Source organism: Salvelinus namaycush, chromosome 29, assembly GCF_016432855.1.
Source record: "Salvelinus namaycush isolate Seneca chromosome 29, SaNama_1.0, whole genome shotgun sequence".
In the NCBI taxonomy this organism is placed as follows: domain Eukaryota; kingdom Metazoa; phylum Chordata; class Actinopteri; order Salmoniformes; family Salmonidae; genus Salvelinus; species Salvelinus namaycush.
The window spans coordinates 11,256,513-11,276,974 of record NC_052335.1 but is presented as its reverse complement, the minus strand read 5'-3'; the positions used below and the strand labels follow the sequence as shown (position 1 = coordinate 11,276,974).

At 44.3% G+C, this 20,462-nt stretch overlaps 1 protein-coding gene across 1 annotated transcript; it reads left to right on the top strand.

The window, feature by feature from the left end:
• The first annotated feature begins 1,155 nt into the window (after nt 1–1,155).
• On the top strand, nt 1,156–17,471 carry LOC120024558 (calmodulin-1). Its single transcript, XM_038968843.1, has 6 exons — nt 1,156–1,283; nt 5,969–5,999; nt 6,801–6,944; nt 12,917–13,023; nt 13,566–13,701; nt 17,207–17,471. The coding sequence occupies exons 1-6, from the start codon at nt 1,281–1,283 to the stop codon at nt 17,233–17,235; spliced, it is 450 nt and encodes a 149-aa protein (XP_038824771.1). The 5' UTR covers nt 1,156–1,280; the 3' UTR covers nt 17,236–17,471.
• Nucleotides 17,472–20,462: the final 2,991 nt, after the last annotated feature.

Genomic DNA, 20,462 nt, shown 5'->3' with positions numbered 1-20,462 from the left:
GGAAAGAAGGTCTCTATTGTTCACTGACATATTTACTGTAGGGTGATAAATTATGATTTTGCAGCAAAATAACATTAAAGGGTGTTTGGAGGTTCGACTATCATCTATGCTCATGCTTGAGTGGTCGTCAACCAATATGGGCACAGGTATCTATTACTGAAGGAAAACATTTATAGCTAAATGGTTATTTAGACTTGGATGAGATGTGCCAATAATTGATATGCCTATAGTAGAAATAACACAAAGGGTTCTATCTACAATGACCCTGATGACGTTGAGAATGTTCTTGGCTGTTGTTGCCCCCAGTGTATGGAGAGTTGCACCTGCTAACAGATCAAATGTATTGGTCATATGCTCCGTAAACAACAGGTGTAGACTCACGGCGAAACGCTTACTTTACGGGCCCTTCCCAACAATGCAGAGAGAAAACACATTGAAATAATAGAAAAATAATAACACGAGGAATAAATACACAACGAGTAATGATAACTTGGCTACTATATACACGGGGTACCAGTACAGAGTCGATGAGCAGGGGTACGAGGGAATTGAAGTAGATACTGTATGTACATATACTGTCTGTAGGTAGGGATAAAGTGACTAGGTAACAGGATAGATAATAAACAGTAGCAGCAGCGTATGTGTTCGTGCTAAAAGGGTCAATGTTGCAGATTGTCTTAGTTGGTGCATCGGTACGGCTTGCTGAGCGGTAGCAGAGAGAACTGTCTATCTATCTATGCGACACCGGTGGCTGGTGGCACCTTAATTGGGGAGGACAGGCTCATAGTAACGTCCTCCCCTCAGCAGCCTCCTGTGCCAATGGCGCAAATCATCATTGAATTGGTGGGGGTGCACAGCAGGGGTGTATTCATTACTGAAACAGTTTCTTAACGGACGCAAACAGCGAAAGGAGAGTTTTTATTGGATAAACGTAGGTAGGAATCCTCCCCGTTGCGTTTGCTTACGTTAAAGAAACGTTTTGCAACAGAATCGGCGTAATGAATACACCCGAGGCCTGCTGCACTACAGTATGCTACAGTAGACGCAAGCTGTGCTGTGATTGGCGTGTCTCCGTCCTGTAGCGGGAGGGGCTTAGGTTAGCCAATATCTCCAGTTGAAGAAATAAGGAAGTGAGTGAGCAGGCTGGGCTAGTGTCGCGGAGGGATACATAGTCCCCATTCTCACCACCACGGCGACACACCTCCATCCCGCTGGAAACTCCATCTAAGGAACGAGCACACTCGTCTAGTTCATAGACAATCAGCCCAGATCCATCGAACATGGTATGTATTATATTTTTTTGTGTTCATTTTTAGATAATTTGTCAATGCATTTAATGCCACGATGTAATGGGAAATGGAAGAGGGTCAAGATATGGGGAAATCCACAATTTTGCTATTCATTCATATAGGTTTACAGCATTTTATCTGGCGGGGATTAAATTAGGGTGATCAAAAAGCTTGCTGTTTTGCAACAGTAATCTTTAGTCTTACGAGGGCGAGTTGATTCTATTTGGAGGAACATTTTCTAGGGCGATATAACCGCCGAGGTGTATATGAACAGGATGTAACACAAAATGGAGCGGGATTCCGCGATAACTGCGCAATTCTTACGGCATAGTAGTTGGCTCGATGGCTATATCGGGGAATGTTGCTGGCTCGAGGCTGCACGGTGCAGATTTAATTAATTCAATCAGATTAATAGCATTGGGATAACTAGCAAGTTGCTAGATGATTACAACATAATTATGTAGCTAAAGTGATTACATTTCAGAGTATATAGTGTGTTGGCTGGAATAGGAAAGCGCACTGGCAAATTATGGGGTAACGCTGCACTCGTAAAGAGTTGGCAAGCCCTTTTACCTATGATGCTGCTTCATGTCTCAACGCGTTTTATTAATGGGCAATCTAGTTATATCAACTCCTATATGCTACCGAATAGGATTCATCCCATTTTGAGGAAAATTAACCCATTCCATGGATCGTTATTAGCTGCATTTTTCCATGTTGCATCATCGCGCTCTGTCTGATGGACCAACCATAATGCGAATTGCAGCAATCTGTGATCCGCAACGGAAATCGCCCGTCTCCCTCAAATGTGGGAATCAGAAAAATTGAAACATTTTATATAATTCCGCCCTCTGGCGTTCTACAGTTCAGTAGTTACAAAGTTTCGCCTTCAAGCGCCGTTTATCTCACTGTAACACCGCCTGATTAGGTTGTCTTTTGCGTTCTTAATGGTATGCAAATGAGATGATTGTCGTTTCATCGAGTCGCAGAAGCTCTCTGTCACAGAAAAACCTACTCGGTAGCCTAGGCGAGAACATCAACAGCTGTTAAGTCTTGGGTCTGCTGTTTTTTTTTTTTATTCCTTCAAATGCAGAATAAAGTATTTGATTGATGTTTAATGTCATTCTTATTACATCATTTAGCAGCAACAAAGTTATATTTGATGGGAATTATAGTTAGGCTAAATCAGAAATGTGTTTCAAACTTCACTGTATAACTGTCAACGATCAAACGGCTCACACACAATTTCCAACTGTCGAAATTGAGTTCATTCAATTACATAGAAAGGGTGATACCTAGTCAGCTACACAACTGAATGCATTCAAACCCGAAATGCGTCTTCTACATTTAACCCAACCCCTCTGACTCATATAAAAGCATCTCTCAGATGTCACGGCAAGAGAAGCCATCCAGTGGACGTGTTGAAGGGAAAAGTCTCTCCCAATCAATATATTAATGATCTATTGACTACCAGCCCTATGGATCATTCATAGCACTAGGGGAGTCAATAGCAATGTTTCTCTGTGTGATCACATATCTATCCCATATGGTATTGAACTGCTGCATGCGGTAGCTTTCATGTTGCACACCAGTGTAGTAATTGGAGTATACGTTGCGCATCGCCCTTTTGAGAAGTTGAATCCGTGAGTAAACCCCTGTGCAGGCCTACCATACACTCCAACATAATACAACTGTTGAAGTGGAAACCGTGTATCTCTATTCAGATGGAAGTATCAAGTAAGTAGCCCTGTCCCTATCCTGTTCCAGCCTTGTTTGCTGGTGCATGTTTAGTAACTTAGAGGACATCTGATCCAGAGCATTGAATCATTTATTTGCTTGGCAGGTGGTCCTGGCCTGGATGAGTCGACCTGTAAACTGCTATCAGGGTTGTGTTCATTAGGCACCAAACAGACTGAAAAACTAGGAGGAACTACCTGGACTCGTCCAATAAGAAATGCACATTTTTTGTTTTCCGTTGCAAAATGTTTATTTTTTTTTACTGTGGGTCCTAATGAACTCAACCCACCAATCAGGTCCATATGGTGCCCTAGGCTGGTGTTGATGGTGACCGCCCCCCCCCCCCCCTCTCATCTTTTGTCCAGACTGAAAGAGAAGAGGCGTTCAACACATATGAGCTCAAAAGCTTCCCAGTACAAATGTGTGTCTGTGTGCTCATACATATAGTATGTCCCTGGGGACTAACAGTTTCCTTTGTTATGAGTCATATTCATACACTTTAGGGGAAGCAAGTCCATATAAGGGGCCTTACTGATGCCACCTACTCTCTGTTGTAGGCTACAGTGTAAAACTGTAGACTAGAGATGCTCGGATAATACCTGCCTGCCTTTGTAAAGGATGTTTAAGAAGAGTGATGGACTGCATAGCAGAGACCAGCCAAACTAGTTTATTCTGTAAGCTACTACTGTTGTGTAGCCTAAAGACAGACACCGGAACAATAGGCTACCTGGTGATGTTTGAGAAGAGAAAGAATGTCGTTTGTCTAGTGAACTAACGAGTCCTGTCTCTTGTCCCATGCTGTGGTTGGTCAGTGGGAGTGGTTGTCCCACTCATTCCAGAGAACCTGTAACAGGCAGGAACCCCTCCACCGACACCCTTCTCTCTCAAGCTGGCCTGAATGCTAGCCCAACAACACCCTCACTTCCATAGGAAATGGTGACTCAGAGGGAGTTTCCTGGGCACAGACGTGTGTGTGGGTGTGTGTGTGTGTGTAGCGGGTGGAGTGGTTCTGTGTTGTGTTAATTCAGCAGTACTTTGCTGCCTACCAGCAGGTTGCTACATCCACCAAGCCCCCGTTGCCTTCCAGCTAGACTGGCCAAAAGAGAGAGGGAGTGAGAGGGTGCCCCAGAGGGGAAAGGCCTGTATTAGGAGCGTGGGCCTGGTTCCAGGCAGCCCCAGTGATGCCAAGGGAAAGGAAGGGCCGGAGAAGGCCTGGTCGCGCAGCAGCACTGTGAGGCCCAGTCATGCAAAGGGAACGGAAGTGCTGGAGAAGGCCTGGTCGCGCAGCAGCACGGTGAGACCCAGCTGTCTGGGAAACAGCCACAGGAGCTCTGCCACTGAACCCACCTGACGCCCCGCCCTTCAGAGGAAAGAAGAGAGGGATGACAGAGAGAGAGGAATAGGAGTGAGAAAGATAACAGGAGTGAGGGATGAGAGAAACATGAGTTGTAGGGCGGGAAGAGAGGCCGTGGCCGATGTCCATTCGTTCATTAACCCCACCCGTCAGTGTAAAATCATTTATCTCGGACATTTCACAAATCTCGCAGATGGAGGGAACAGGGAGGCCAGAAGAAGGAGGAGAGGGAAGAAAAGGCTATTGTCTGACGCTTATTGAATCACGTCAGCTAATTTAATTTATCCTGGTGAAGTTAACCATCGCACTGGACGTATCAACCAAGGCCACTGATGTAGCACCGGAGCCATGTAGAGACTATTTTGCTATCAGCCTATTTTGCTATCAATCATGTAATTTGAGGTCTAGGCCTTCCCCCGGCCGTCTCCATTACTTTGCGTCTGATAATCCGAACCAACAGACCGTATCGCTAGGAAAGAACCTCACCCATCATACACACTGTGGTATAAGGAGTGGCCTTTGCACATGTCCATTTCATATGGTTGACTGAGACAGAATCAACACTATAGTGGTCTATGTTTGGTGTTGTAGTTACACAGACGTCTATAAAGCCTACACATATCTACTGTACTGCAGGATATCTGGTCTGCTTTGGGACAGAGCTGACCTGGTTGCTATGTGACTAATTCACAGGAAACCTGGTGATGGAAACTAATGGCATAGAGGGAAATGCCAATTAGAGTGTGTTCCTGTTTCCCCCCTGCCAGCAGCAGGCACTCAGCATTACGTCAGTGGTTTGTTGCCGTAATCATAAGCATGTTTTGCCAATGGGAGGGTACCGCGGGATTTATAATTTACACACACACACACACACACACACACACACACACACACACACACACACACACACACACACACACACACACACACAGTGTTGTAAGACCTACGGTGCTGTTGCTGTGTGTGAATGTTTGTTTGAAACCTGAGGCCCTGTGTGTGTCAAGACTTCATCCATCTGTGGGCCCATTGTAGAGGAGTGCTGCCAAGTCATTACACACACACACACACACACACACACACACACACACACACACACACACACACACACACTCATTAAAGCACCTCTGACTCACCGGAGTCATTAAATAGGGCTAACAGAGAACAGGGAACATGCTGGGAGGGAGTCAGGGAGACCAGATCAACTGAACACACCCCTACAGCCGTTTTAGCATTTTCAGCTAACAGCAGGCCTTGGCCAGTAGGCACAGAACAGGTTCTTCTACCTGTGTAGTGTTCAGTCGGAAGAAACACGTTTAGAAACAGACGTGGTACATGACCTTGGGCCAATAAGAGAGAGTACTCTTTTTCTGTTTCAAAAACATGTTTGTGGCCACTGAAAATGACCCAAGGTAGTCTCTGGAACAAGGTGGGGGGAGTCTCTTCCCTGAACAACGTCCTCACTGTGGGGTGTTGGGAAATCATGGAGGCAGGCGACAGCCTGGAGAGCATGACTAAGTCGTTTGGTATTTGGTATTTAGCGACTGAGTGAATGACTGTTTGTTTTTCTCCCTCAATTTTTTACCCTCAGGCCGATCAACTAACAGAGGAACAGATTGCAGGTAGGAATGACTGAGTAATCCCGCTCTCTAGCATGTTTAACACGTTTGACTAATTAGTGAACCGTACACACACAACATATATCTTTTATTTAACCTTAATTTAACTAGGCAAGTCAGTTAAGAAAAAAATATTTTTTCAACGATGGCCTACCCCGGCCAAACGCGGACGACATATAACATACTGTAAGGAAAAAAATACAGGAGTTTATTTTCTCACAGTCCATTGACTTCAGCCTTGTTCTTGTCTGAAATAAGTGGAATGAAATATCATCTTCTCATTTGATGTGTGTGTGTGATTTGGGCCAGCGATAACTAGCTAGTACACTGTGTTATTCTCCTCAGTTAGATCTCTAAACCCCTGGGTGGCTAATTAGCCAATGCTACTGGGTCCCAGGCTAATTCGGTCTTGTCTTCAGCAGTACACTTCAAACATCTTACTCTGGAGGGATTTCTTATGGCCCTTCAATATTAAAATCCCTCAGATCTGCCTGTATATTGATTTGAACAAGTTATTGAACACCATCACATCTACACTAAACTTCCTAAAACACAGACCTTTGGCTGTAGGTCTCTCTTGAACTACGTCTTACAAACTAGTAATTAACTGTCTATATAAACCCTTCACAACCTCCCTTAAGTCTATCTTAATGTAAAGTGTTACCCGTCCCACAACCAAAGCTTGAGCCACAGCCCAAGAAGCCCTGACTGAGTCTGTGACCCGCCCACCAGTAGGAAACACTGACTTAACCATAGAGACTTTACGTAACCCCACCTTTCATTCTCCTCCCTCCCTCCTTGCAGAGTTCAAGGAGGCGTTCTCCTTATTCGACAAGGATGGCGACGGCACCATCACGACCAAAGAGCTGGGCACCGTGATGAGGTCGCTGGGACAGAACCCCACAGAGGCGGAGCTGCAGGACATGATCAACGAGGTCGATGCTGATGGTGAGTAAAACACCTGAAGCTGGGTTAGGCACACCCGATTGGTAAAAAATATATATATATATTAATGGGGATGTGAAGTTCAGACGGGGGAAACTTGGGCAAACACGTGCGTCATCAAAAGGCGATGAAACCTGTAGTCATTGTGAGTTCCACACCATAAACTGACCAAAGCAGAATGCACTTGCATGATCTCAAAGTATTGGTTTAGCACGGTCTGTCCCCTTTAGTTTAGCCTATACAATTGTTTGGGAATGTGCCTTCAGCAGTTCAGTCACTCACTGCCTGTCAAACAGTCCCTCGTGTCTTATGACTTCACTGTTACCTGCCTGAAGCCCAGGCAGATTACTGTCACAGTGTCAGCTTTCGCACTAAGAGCACTATGGTGAGTGACAAGTCTTCAAGACCCCTGTCAACTTGTCAACACAACTGTCTCCTGATTAAATAGATATGGCTGAATCAACTGCGACTCTTGAGGTTTAATCCCAAATTACACTCTGTTCCCTTTCCAGTGCACTACATTTGTCCAGGGCCAAAAGGGGGTGCCATTTGGGACACACATTGAGTCAGTGAGAATGTTAACGATGTGGGAAATTAAACCTGTCCGTCGTCTAGGCGACCAGGCAAGGCCACCTATACCAAGATGATGCCCTGTCAGCGTAAAGGGTTTTGGTAAATGGGGCCTTATCAATTGCAGACATATTGCTAGATCTCACCACTGTTTGGCTCGGCTCGCTGTATCTATCCAAAGTCCCCGCCTCTCTCTCTGTTCTCTCTATCCTGTCTAGTTATCTGTACAGCGTTTTCTCTCTGGTTTAGGCAATCTGGGTCAGACAGCGATGAAGCTAGTAATGGAAAAGAAAACTAATTACATAACCTCTGATCTGCGTTTCGCTCTGTACATTCAGTATCTCTTCTCTCCCCTCGCCGCTTTGTACATTCAGTACCCTCATAGTGATGTCAACAGCAGGGCCACAGATTATTTACTAAACAAGCAGAGTGGATGCCCTAGGGAGAGAATGAGGTCAGCTTTACCCCAGGCAGGTGTGCTGTTGGTCTCTGAGAGAGGAGGAGGTATCTTGTTTGGGCTCTGAAGTGGTGTTTTGTGTTGCCCTATCATTGGTTCTCTGGGTTTGATCCATCCCCACCAATCTCTGTTGCCCCCGTATGAAAAATATTTGGACTTCATTGGTTTCAATGGAACATTTTGCATGTTGTCTTAGGGGCTGGTCCGCCTTGCCTAGGAAAAGCTATGGGGAAATAGTACTAGCCTAAGGAATGAATGTCCTCATAGATCGTAGAATGAGTCTTCCTCCTATAGTTTGCGTCAGCAGTGGCTCTTATATACAGCATAATCGTACCATCTCCCACTCGTTCCCTCTCTCCTCCACATCTCCCTCTCTCCATCTCTCCCACCCACTCCATCGCTCCTTCTTGTACTTCAAGCCCGGCAGTCGGGCCCTGGAGTCACAGCCAGCTCTCGCTGCAGAAAGATCTCACCGGGTGTTTCTCAGTATGCATACTACAGGACTCCACACTCTCATGCTCCGAGTGCATTCTCCGAGGACGTTCTCTTGAGTTCATTCTTGTGAAGACAAGAGTGTGGAGAACGCTTAAAAATTACATTTCAGAAGCACTCGCACTCCCCCTGCTGCCTCACGCTGCACCTCCCAATTCACTGAACCTTCTTCCAGCCAGGACAATGGCAAGAATTGAGACAAAACAAGGTACACGCAAAGCAAACAATTGACTTAATTATTATCAGCCAGCTATGTGAATCGTAATAATCTAGCTAACCAGCTGGTTTAACAGGGAAAAACGACCTAAAACTAATGTTATGCAATGTAGAGGTCAATTCATCGTGGGTAGCTAGCTACCAATTCTTCATGGCTAGCTAGCTAGGCCTATTGACTTACTATGGACTTACCCATTCATGGAACCTTCTTACAGCCAGAACAGTGGCAAAAGAGACGAAACAAGATGTACACAGAGCAAACATTTTACTTCATACAGTGCCTTCAGAAAGTATTCACACCCCTTGACTTTTTCCAAATGTTGTGTTACACACAATACCCATAATGTCAAAGTAGAATTATGTTTTTGACATTTTTACGAATTAATTAAAAATGAAAAGCTGAAATGTATCGAGTCAATAAGTATTCAACCCCTTTGTTATGGCAAGCCTAAATAAGTTCAGGAGTTAATATGTGCTTAACAAGTCACATAATAAGTTGCATAGACTCACTCTCTGTGCAATAACAGTGTTCAACATGATTTTTGAATGACTACCTCATCTCTGTACCCCACCCATACAATTATCTCTAAAGCCCCTCAGTCGAGCTGTGAATTTCAAACAGATTCAACCACAAAGGCCAGGGAGGTATTCCAATGCCTCGGAAAGAAGGGCTTCTATTGATAGATGGGTGAAGTTACTACGTACACTTTGGATGGTGTATCAATATTCCCAGTCACTACACAGATACAAGCAGCTTTCCATGAGGCCAATGGTGACTTTAAAACAGTGACAGAGTTTAATGGCTGAGAACTGAGGATGGATCATTGATCATAACATTACTCGACAATACTAACCTAATTGACAGAGTGAAAAGAAGGAAGCCTGTAGAGAATGCAAATATTCCAAAACATGCATCCTGTTTGCAATAAGGCACTAAAGTAATACTGCAAAAAATGTGGCAAAGCAATTCACTTTTAGTCATGAATACAAATGTTCCTGATTGGCTGAGTTACAGTTTTGACTTAAATCTACTTGAAAATCTATGACAAGATCTGAAAATGGTTGTCTAGCAATGATCAACAACCAATTTGACCGAGTTTGAAGAAGAAAAAAAAGAAAAAAGAAAAAAAAAGAATAATAAACAAATCCAGGTGTGGAAAGCCCTTAGACTTACCAAGAAAGACTCGCAGCTTTAATCACCGACAAAGGTGCTTCTGCAAAGTATTGTCTCAGGGGTGTGAATACTTATGTAAATGAGACATTTCTGTATTTCATTCTTAATACATTTGCACAAAAAAATCGATTTAATCAATTTTGAATTGAGGCTATAACACAACAACATGTGGAATAAGTCAAGGGGTATGAAACATTTCTGAGGGCACTATAACGATCAGCTGCATGTGACTAGTAATAATCTTGCTAAACAGATAGTTTAACAGGCTAAAACTTATGCAACGTAGACGTCAATTCTTTGTAGGTAGCTAGCTAACAATTATTCGTGGCTAACTAACAGTAGTAGCTAGCCAGTTAGCCCGATTGCAGTGGGTATTGGTAGGCAGGTAAACATGCCAAAATGAACATATCATGTATTTATTAATGCATCGAGTAATATTGTCGTCAGGCAACATATGAGATGTGAACGGGCAACATTTCATTCTGAAGTCAGAATGTATTTTCCCTCGCTTTAGCTCAAACAACGGCGCCATTGATTTCAAGAAATGTAGCAAAAAATGTTTACGCGGATGCGTCATATTTCTGTGCATACTTTCCGCTGGAGTTTGCGTCGATGCATGCTTAGAAATATGTACAAAAAGAGTACGTATTCGAGATATGTGCTCCGTTTCGCATACTTTGATTTGGACTCCTACTCCGACCCTTCCGTGCTCCAATGTGCTTGCTCAGAGCACGGTAGTATGCATTTTGAGAAACAGCCATAGTTTCCCTTTGAAAGTCAAATGTGTTATGGATGAACGTGTATTTCAGTGGTTACAGGGTTAATTCCGCATGCTTACAGGGTTAAAACAGAAACAACTCAAAGGGTTAAGTTTAGGTATTAATTCCCGAGTGCTTAAGGTTAGGTCTATATTTCAGGGAAGGCTTAAAACAAAATCATGAAAAACATCAACTTTTCTCAAGGCTTGCTAGAGCATTTAGACTGCGGTGGTCCAGTAGCCTAGCAGCACGCTCCGGCTCCGAGCATCACGTGATCGAGCCCAGTGCTGGGCGATCGTTTTTGTCTTTTTTTTGTGAGCACTGAGGAAAACATATCGACGTTCTCAGGACCTTCGTCAAACGTCCGAAACTGCTGTCTGTTGCTAGTGATCAGGCTGCTTTATTACGCCTGGCATCTTCTTCCTCTTGATTGTTCTTCCAGTGGTATGTTTTCAGGCCCTGCCTGGCTGCAAAGGGGCTCATCACACACACACACACACACACACACACACACACACACACACACACACAAAGGCTGTCTGCTCTCTGATTGGGGCTCCCCAGTGGCATGTGTTCCTTTTGATGGCTGCTGTGCTTGTGCTGCTGGCCCGGCCAACAGTGTTTGTGTGTTTGTATGCGTCTCTCTGTATCTCGTCTGTCTTTCTGTCTGTGTCTCTTTCTGTCTATGTGCGTCTACGTCTCTGTGTGTGTCTCTCTCTCTCCGTCTCTGTGTGTGTCTCCATGTTTGTTTGTGTCTCTGTGTGTTAGGTCCTGAGATCACTAGCCCGCGGCCATTAGATCACCATCTGCCTTATCGCATTATGCTCTCTACTCTGCTGTTGTTACAGCCCTGCTTACAGGGAGATCTGCTCTTCCCTGGTTAATCCCAGTACCACCAGCCCCACCCATCCTCCGCTCCACACACACACACACACACACACTACTCCATGCGAGGTTAATCCAGCGGGTACTCTGACCTTCCCCCTCTCTCCGCCACCTCTGCACATCCCAGTCCGCCCACCCACCCAGCTCCCTCTCTTGCTGAAAGGCATTCACACACAAACACATACTGTACACACACACACAGCATATGTTTTACTATCCTTGTGGGGACCTAAAATTGATTTCCATTAAAATCCTATTTTCCCTAACCCCAATTCTAACCCTAACCCTAACCCCCACGCACACACCTCGTACAGTAGTATATCCCAGAGCCTATCCCCTCCCCGTAGAGTACCATTATAATCCCTGGGTAATCCCAACCTAACAGGCTACATGTTATGGATCTGATCCCACCATTGACACCAACGTACTGCATGTCCATCCATAGAATAGGCTGGTTAGAGCCTATGTCAGGGAAAGGCTAGGGATCTCACCGCTGCCACCAACATCTGACCATCCTCCACCCATTTCACTGTAAACTCACACATCCTGAGTTGGTTGGAGGCTGTGTGGGAGAGATTCCACGGCTGCCACCAACGTCCATCTATTCATCTACCACAGATGAACCCACACCACAGGAGGCCGGTGGCACCTGAATTAGGGAGGACGGGCTCATAGTAATGGCTGGAATAAATGGAACCGTATCAAACACATTAAACGCTTCCATGTGTTTGATGGCGTTCCATTTACTCCGTTCCAGCCATTATTATGAGCCGTCCTCCCCTCAGCAGCCCCCTGTGACCGACATCCTGTGAGGCCTGGTTAGAGAGAAGGATTAGAGATGGTTAGAGGCTATGTCAAGGTGGAGGAGGCGACAGGCTCCCTGGGGACTGACTCCCCAGGCAGGGCGAGGTGATTTTTCTGGGGCCTGGCCCAGACTCCTGTCCAGCATACAGTAGGAGATGACTGAGGATGGATTTTCCCTCTTCCTCTGGTCTCTGTAGCTGGACATCTACAACCTCCTCCCAGGGCTACCCTGAGGTAGAGAGGAAAGACACCCAGTCTAGTACTAGGACACTGTGCAATGTGCACTGCTTTTTATAGCAGGAAGTGAATTGAGTTGTATGCAAGGCCATAACAGGTGATTTCACAAAGGCTTTTCAGGGTCTTTCATCATCATAGGATGATGAAGAATTGCTAGTCAACAAACAAGTCTTTTTGTAATTTACACACAGTTCAATTTTTTTACTGTATGTTTACTATTATCAGCATCTTATTGCAATGAACTAAACGGGGTGTTATAATGAACTAAACGGGGTGTTATAATGAACTAAACGGGGTGTTATAATGAACTAAACGGGGTGTTATAATGAACTAAACGGGGTGTTATAATGAACTAAACAGGGTGTTTCCTACCTCCAATCAGGCAATGGCACCATTGACTTCCCGGAGTTCCTGACCATGATGGCCAGAAAAATGAAGGACACAGACAGTGAGGAGGAGATCCGTGAAGCCTTCAGGGTATTCGACAAGGTAAAGGACTGCATTTTTATTATCTAACACATCCTCCGAGAGTAATCCTCAAATGACAATTTTGCTTTGTAATGAACTAGTAAACAGTCGTCGTTCATAAGAGATGTCCACCTTTGATAAACACATCGTCTCAACTTCCAGTTATGGTGATGCTGCACTCTTAGAAAGAAAGGCGCTGTCTAGAACCTAAAAGGGTTTTTCGGCTGTCCCCATAGGAGAACCCTTTGAAGAACCCCTTTTGGTTCCAGGTAGAACCCTTTCCCTAGAGGGTTCTACTTGGAACCAAAAAGGATTCTACTTGGAACCAAAAAGGGTTCTCCTATGGGGACAGCCAAATAACCCTTTTCTTCTAAGAGTGTATATATCATTAACCATCCAATGGGGATTTGATTCTCCGTTCATTACCTAATGGGGATTCACCTCTCCACTCATCATTGCCCAATTGGGATTTGCGTCTCTTTTTTTATCCTGATTGCTCCCCAATGGGAATGCCTTTCCGTCTCTTCTCACCCAATGGGATTCCTTCTCTCCTGTGTCTCCAGGACGGAAATGGCTACATCAGCGCTGCAGAGCTCCGTCACGTCATGACAAACCTGGGGGAGAAGTTAACAGACGAGGAGGTAGACGAGATGATCAGAGAAGCAGACATTGACGGAGACGGACAGGTCAACTATGAAGGTAAGACGACAGTACACCTATGCTTAACCAGCTACATGTGGCAGTGGATATTATTGATTAATATAACGTAGACGAACTATGAAGGTAAGAGGGGGACAGTAGTTGTTCCAGGCTAGCTCTGGGTAGTGTTCATTGGGTCACGAAACGGAAAACGTTTCAAAACATTTTGCATGGAAAACCGAAATGAGTTTCTTATTATAAGTCTAGGAAGTCCCCCTCTGTTTCAGTACGTTTTCTTCCATTTGGTACCTAATGAACATGACCCTGTACAGCAGGCATATCCAGCTACAGTGCCTTTAGGAAGTATTCATACCACTTGATTTATTCCATATTTTGTTGCGTTACAGCCTGAATTCAGCCTGAAGTTTTGGGGGGCAAATGTATTGATAAGGAAATATAGAAATATATCTAATTTACAGTATTTACACCCCTTTGCTGTGACACTCCAAATTGAGCTCAGGTGCATCCAATTTCCTTTGATCATCCTTGAGACGTCACTACAGCTTGATTGGAGTCCACTTGTGACTCATTCAATTGTTTGGGCATGATTTACAAAGAAACACACCTGTCTATATAAGGCCCCACAGTTGACAGTGCATGTCAGAGTAGAAACTATACCATGAAGTCCAAAGAACTGTGTAGAACTCCAAGATCAAATTGTGATGATGCAAATATCTGAGGAAGGGTATAAAAACATTTTGTGTTGAAAGTTTCCAAGAGCACAGTGGTCTTCAACATTGGAAAATTTAAAAAATATGGAACTTCCCAGACTCTGCCTAGAGCTGGCCGTCCAACCAAACTGAGCAACCGGTCAAGAAGGATCTTAGTCAGGGAGGTGACCAAGAGCCCAATGACCACTGACAAAACTACAGAGTTCCTTGCCTGAGATTGGAGAACCTGCCAGAAGGACAACAGTCTCTACAGCACTTCACCAATCTGGGCTTTATCGGAGAGTGGCCAGACGGACGCTACTTCTGAGAAAAAGGCACATGATAGCATGCCAGCATGCCTGGAGTTTACAAGAAGGCACGTGAAAGACAGATCATAAGGCACAATATTCTGTGATCTGATGAGAAAAAAATTGAACTCTGGCTTGAATGCAAAGCCCTATGTCTGGAGAAAACCAGGCACAGCTCATCACCCATCTAACACCATCCCTACCGTGAAGCATGGTGGTGGCAGCGTCATGCTATGAGGATGCTTTTCAGCGGTCGGGACTGGGAGACTGGTAAGGATAGAGGGAACAATGAATGGAGCCAAATACAGGCAAATCCTTGATGAGAACCTGCTTCAGAGTGCAAATGACCTTAGACTGGGGTAAAGATTTACATTCCAACAGGACAATGAACCCAAGCATACAGCCAAAGCAACGCTAGAATGGCTTCAGAACTGTAACGGCTTTCCTCCTCCTCTTCATCCGAAGAGGAGGAGCAGGGATTGAACCAAAATGCAGCGTTGGAATATGACATACTGATTTATTGAACAAGACGAAAAAACACGAAAACACTTTAACAAACTACAAAACAACAAACGACGTAGACGCACCTGAACATAAGAACTTACATATAACGAAGAACGCATGAAACAGGAACAGACTACATAAACCGAACAAACGAACAAACAAACCGAAAACAGTCCCGTGTGGCGCAACGTACACAGACACAGGAGACAACCACCCACAAACAAACAGTGTGAAAACACCTACCTTAATATGGCTCTCAATCAGAGGAAATGAAAACCACCTGCCTCTAATTGAGAGCCATATCAGGTCACCCTTAACAAACATAGAAACACACAACATAGACTACCCACCCAAACTCACGCCCTGACCGTCAAACACATACAAAATAACAGAAAACCGGTCAGGAACGTGACAAGAACAAGAATGTGAAAGTCCTTGAGTGGCCCAGTCAAAGCCCAGACTTGAATCCAATTGAAAATCTGTGGAATGACTTGAAGATTGCTGTTCAACTAACTTAACAGAGCTTGAGAAAATCTGCAAGGAAGAATGGGAGAAAATCCAGATCTGCAAAGCTGTAATCGCCGCCAAATTTGCGTCTACAAAGTATTGAATACTTATGTAATTGAGATATTTATGTTTCATTTTCAAACATGTTTTCACTTTGTCATTATGGGGTATTGTGTGTAGATGGGTAAATATATATATATATATATATATATATATATATATATATATATATATATATATATATATAATGACATTTATACATTTTTTATTCAGGCTGTTACAGAACAAAATGTGGAATAAGTCAAGGGTTATGAATACTTTCTGAAGGCACTGTACATGCATCAGTCAGTCCTATCCCTGTAATGGGCATGTAACAGATATGTAAGAGGTATAGCCAGCTACATGTAGTGGTTACTACTGGTTATGCCGCCTTTCCAGCACTGTACAGCAGGCTGAACCAGCTACATATACCATGTGTAGTGCCAGCCCTGGAGCAGGCTTGTAGCAGCCCTGTAGCAGGCTTGTAGCAGCCCTGGAGCAGGCTTGTAGCAGCCCTGGAGCAGGCTTGTAGCAGCCCTGGAGCAGGCTTGTAGCAGCCCTGGAGCAGCCCTGTAGCAGGCTTGTAGCAGCCCTGGAGAAGGCGTAACCAGCCTTTTGCTCTCTTTCTTGTGCTTCCTCTCTTTTTTTCTGTTATTCTTTTCCGTCATTCTTTCCTTCCTTCTGTCTCTTCTTCTTTCTCTCTCCCTCTGTCTTCTCTCTCTCTCTCAGAGCTGGGCGACATGGACAAAAATCTATTTTGTGATAAATTGCCTAAATTGATGCGATAACGATAAATAGAATGATAAGTTTCTAACATTAATGTGCACCACAGTTTTTTTTTTTTAAATGATCCTTTAAACTTCTACTAGTTTGATGGTTGTATCTGTCAATTGTCCCATTTTAACAATCACCCACATTAGAAAATGCATTTAATTTCAAACTTCACGATATCAGCAAAATGCCTGCGATAAGTGACCGGTATGGTCGACGTCGATCATTTTCAGTTTTCTACCCTCTCTTCCCCTCCACCCACTGTCACTCCTATTCCCTAAGTGCATTACACAAGACACTGCGCTTATTTTTTTAGAAGGAGCTATTGACGCAATAAACAGTCCATATGTCTTGGCTGGAAAGGGCCCTACTTCCTCACTCTCTCATTGTGCCATAAAAAGCATATGTAGTCTAAGCATTTGAAAGCCTTCTCTTTATTTTGGTTGGACGTCATTGTTGTTTTCACAGTGCGGTGACTTTTTAATCAAATAAGCTTAATGAGATGAGCATGAAAGCCGTTTGGAAACGGGACACTAATTAGAATGATGTGCATTCTGTTCCTCCGCTGCTCGATTAAAACAAATGTATAAACAGTTTAACAATTTAGCAGGTGACTGCCTCGCCTGGCGCTTTGCCAATGGGGCTTAATGAGCTACAGTACCTTACTTATCTTGTCTTTGTGTTCTTCTCTCTGTCTCTCTCTCTGTCTCTCTCTCCTTTCAACAGAGTTTGTACAGATGATGACTGCAAAGTGAAGCTCGGCCAACCTGCCTTGTCCCCTTGTAGAAGACGGAAAAAAAGATCACAAAAGTTTTACTTACCTCTTGGGGAAAAAAAATGTTCATTTATTCATACTGTTTCTGTATAGAAAATAATTGAATGTTAAAATAAAATATCCTTCTGTCCATCCACACAGAGAAAACAAAAAGATACAAAAAATACCTGCATGATATGGTTAGTGACACCCCCCCCCCCCCCAAAAAGACGAGTTTAGCATCAGTACTTTAAAGACACATATAACAACCCTGTAATAACTACCTTCAAACTGAAGCAAGGCATTTGGATCGTCTGGAACCCCTTCCAAGTTCCATCCATTTGCTGGTGATGTTTGGGCTGGCCATCTCTCTCTCTCTCTCTTTCTCTCTCTCTTTCCTGTTCTTCATGCATGCAGCTTGTGACTGGAGCACTCCCTCCAGCCAATCCGAGCGTGCTGATTCCACAGGGGTGTCGTTGGTATGGTGTCGTTGGTTTGGTACAGTTTTTTGTATTTGGAGAGGATCCCTAGTGATATGGTATATGAAAGGATAGAAGGTTTATAATTCAAGCTGAAAGTGGAATGGAATTTACTTGTATGTTAGATAAAGTACATTTTCAAAATGTTTGGCATGTGTTTTGTTTTTTTGTTTTTTTAACGTTATTTGGACGGCCATTTTAGGTATTTGTGCGTCCCTGCCCTGAAGAGGAGGGATATAAAAAGTCTTATGGTGGAGCTTTGTTTTTTGCTGAGATGGAGTGTATCTCTTTCTGGCATTAAGGGAGATTCACTGGCCTTCATGTTTTTCTTTCTTCTGTTTTCTCGACTCGGACAAGTGTGGCGGAGTTGTTGTGTACGTTGTATATGCATTCTGTAGGTAAGAGTTGCAGCACAAGTCTTTTCAACTGTTCATCTGAGTTCAGTTTACATTCATTCCAAGTTGTACATGCTAGTCTTTCATTTTTTTTTTTTCAAATAAAAAAAAGACCATGAACTTAATCGCTGTTGTTATTGTGTGTTTATAGGATGCTGCTGAGATGTCATTTTGATGTCACGTGACAGTGATTTTGAATCCATTGTCAAATATCAACTGTGATGATAGTACAAAAAAATAAAGACAAAGTATGCATATCTCTGACATAGAAGACTGAATTATAGTCTTAGCTTATTCAATTACTCAAGATTGCCGTGTTGTACACTGTATATCGACGTCGTTCAATTTAGCCAAACCATAGCCCAACCAGTCGCGGCAACATTTGAATATCTGCTCCTGCTCTGTCAGCAAACTAGCTAGCTAGAGGCTTGGGGGGGAAAGGGAAAAAGACACCACTGTTTGCGTTCTCACTCAGCCATAGATAAACATCTATGGCTGTGCTTTGGCTCTCTGTTGCTAGGCAACAGCTGCATGCTGTTACTAGGATGGTGGGGGTTTGGAAAAGGCAGGAGGGAGTTTTAATACGCCTCAGCTGGAGAGGGAAGCTTCCATGATGTGTCCTAGTAAGGCCAGGCAAACCCAGGCTAAAACCAGTCATCATGTTTCAAACACACCAGTAGAGAAACGAGTTTGACCACTCTATGGTGTTACCATGAAGACGGAACCACATTGTCTGACTATATTTGGGTCACGGTTTGACCATAATTGGTGAGGAGTAGAGTTTTGGCTGTCTGTACAGTGTCTGCCCTTAGCTAGCCCAGCTCCATTCTGACCTTCTGTTTTAGCGTTTCCCTCAGTACTGATAGGAGAGCCAGAAGCACATGCTTCTTTCTCCACAGAGTGGAGTGGCTCTGCTTCCGGTCAGCGAAACGGCTAACATACACACGCTATCCTTTACCATTAATGTCACATCTCTATAGGCTATAGCATGTGCACGTTCATTTCATGTGCATTCCAGATACACACTTGTTCTGCACAGTTCTGCGTGGACGAGGCCTATAGGATCGTTGCAGAATGTTTTTTTGTGGTTCTGTGATATATAAATCGCATCGCCAGGCATTGTAAACATCTTATATACGCAGTCATATCTCGTGATGAAAATGTGCACCGGGAACCCTTTACCCTGTGGAGGTACTCTCACCACAGAAGTACTCACTCTCGCTGACATGGAACGCCACAGGAACACCAGCAGTGAAGTCGATTGATGAGGTTGACAACCCACCTTCAGCCCATGGGGACCAGTTAACCAAAGGCTCCATTTCATGGTTGTGTTTTGCAACCTGTCAGCCACTCTCGTGGTTAGCTCGATGCTAGTGGGGATACCTATAACACACAGGACTGTCACACTACTCTAAAGTCCAATACTGATTGTGGACAGGTGGGGTACTGACAATACATGCCATTTAGCAGATGCTTTCATATAAAGCGGCTTACAGTCATACGTGCGTCCATTTTACGTATGCTTGTTCCGTGAACAAAACCAGTGGGCGTGACAATGAACAATACCCTACTACTGACAACCGGCCAATGAGCCGGAGCACCGCGTCAGCCAATGACCAGACTCCACAGACAGTGCATGGTTGAAGTGGAGGGCGGAGGAGGAGAAGAGAGAGACCAGACTTCCCCTCTATTCTTGTGTGACACTGGTGGGTTACACACGTACACACACACACACACTGCATACCAGTAAGACATCCCCTCTTTGTAGTAACACCACGGCCCCCCAGGGGTTAAATTAAGAACGTCAATATTTTAGGTGTAAATGAAGCAGCACTTTGCGGTGGTAGTAAGGGGAGAAGCACTGGCCAGGGAGGGAGAGACGGAGCAGGGGAGAGATCACGTATCACAGCTGCTACTGCGGGAAAGAACTAGGCACACTGATGAGACAGGCCTGTGAATTACAGGTCTGCAAGTGTGTGTATTGGTGGAGGGGGGGGCACTTATCTCTTTCTGGGTTCACACCGACTCATAGGATCCTGCCAGGAGTTTTTCCTGACAGCATGAACTGGCCATAAACTGAACAACTCCTGGCCTATAATGATCACTGCAGTATTGGTGCAGTCTTACAGAGCTGAGCCACAGGGTTCTCTAGTAATCTATCACTTCGCTGTACAGCCACTTTATTTCCTAGTCATCCCAACCTATAGCCTACTGAATCAACCTGTGTGTCTTTTCAGCTTGGGTCTGTCTTTCTCCACCTCTTGCTCTTTCTCCTTTCTCTCCATCTCTCTCTCTTTCTCTCTCTCTGCGGCGCTGGAGTTTGGACCACAAGGAGCACCCTTCATCACTAGGGC

Bases quoted from the DNA above. Each gene is read 5' to 3' on its own strand.
- LOC120024558 (XM_038968843.1), top strand. The intron at 6,000-6,800 runs GTAGGAATGACT...CCCTCCTTGCAG, and splicing joins AACAGAGGAACAGATTGCAG to AGTTCAAGGAGGCGTTCTCC. The intron at 13,024-13,565 runs GTAAAGGACTGC...CTGTGTCTCCAG, and splicing joins CCTTCAGGGTATTCGACAAG to GACGGAAATGGCTACATCAG.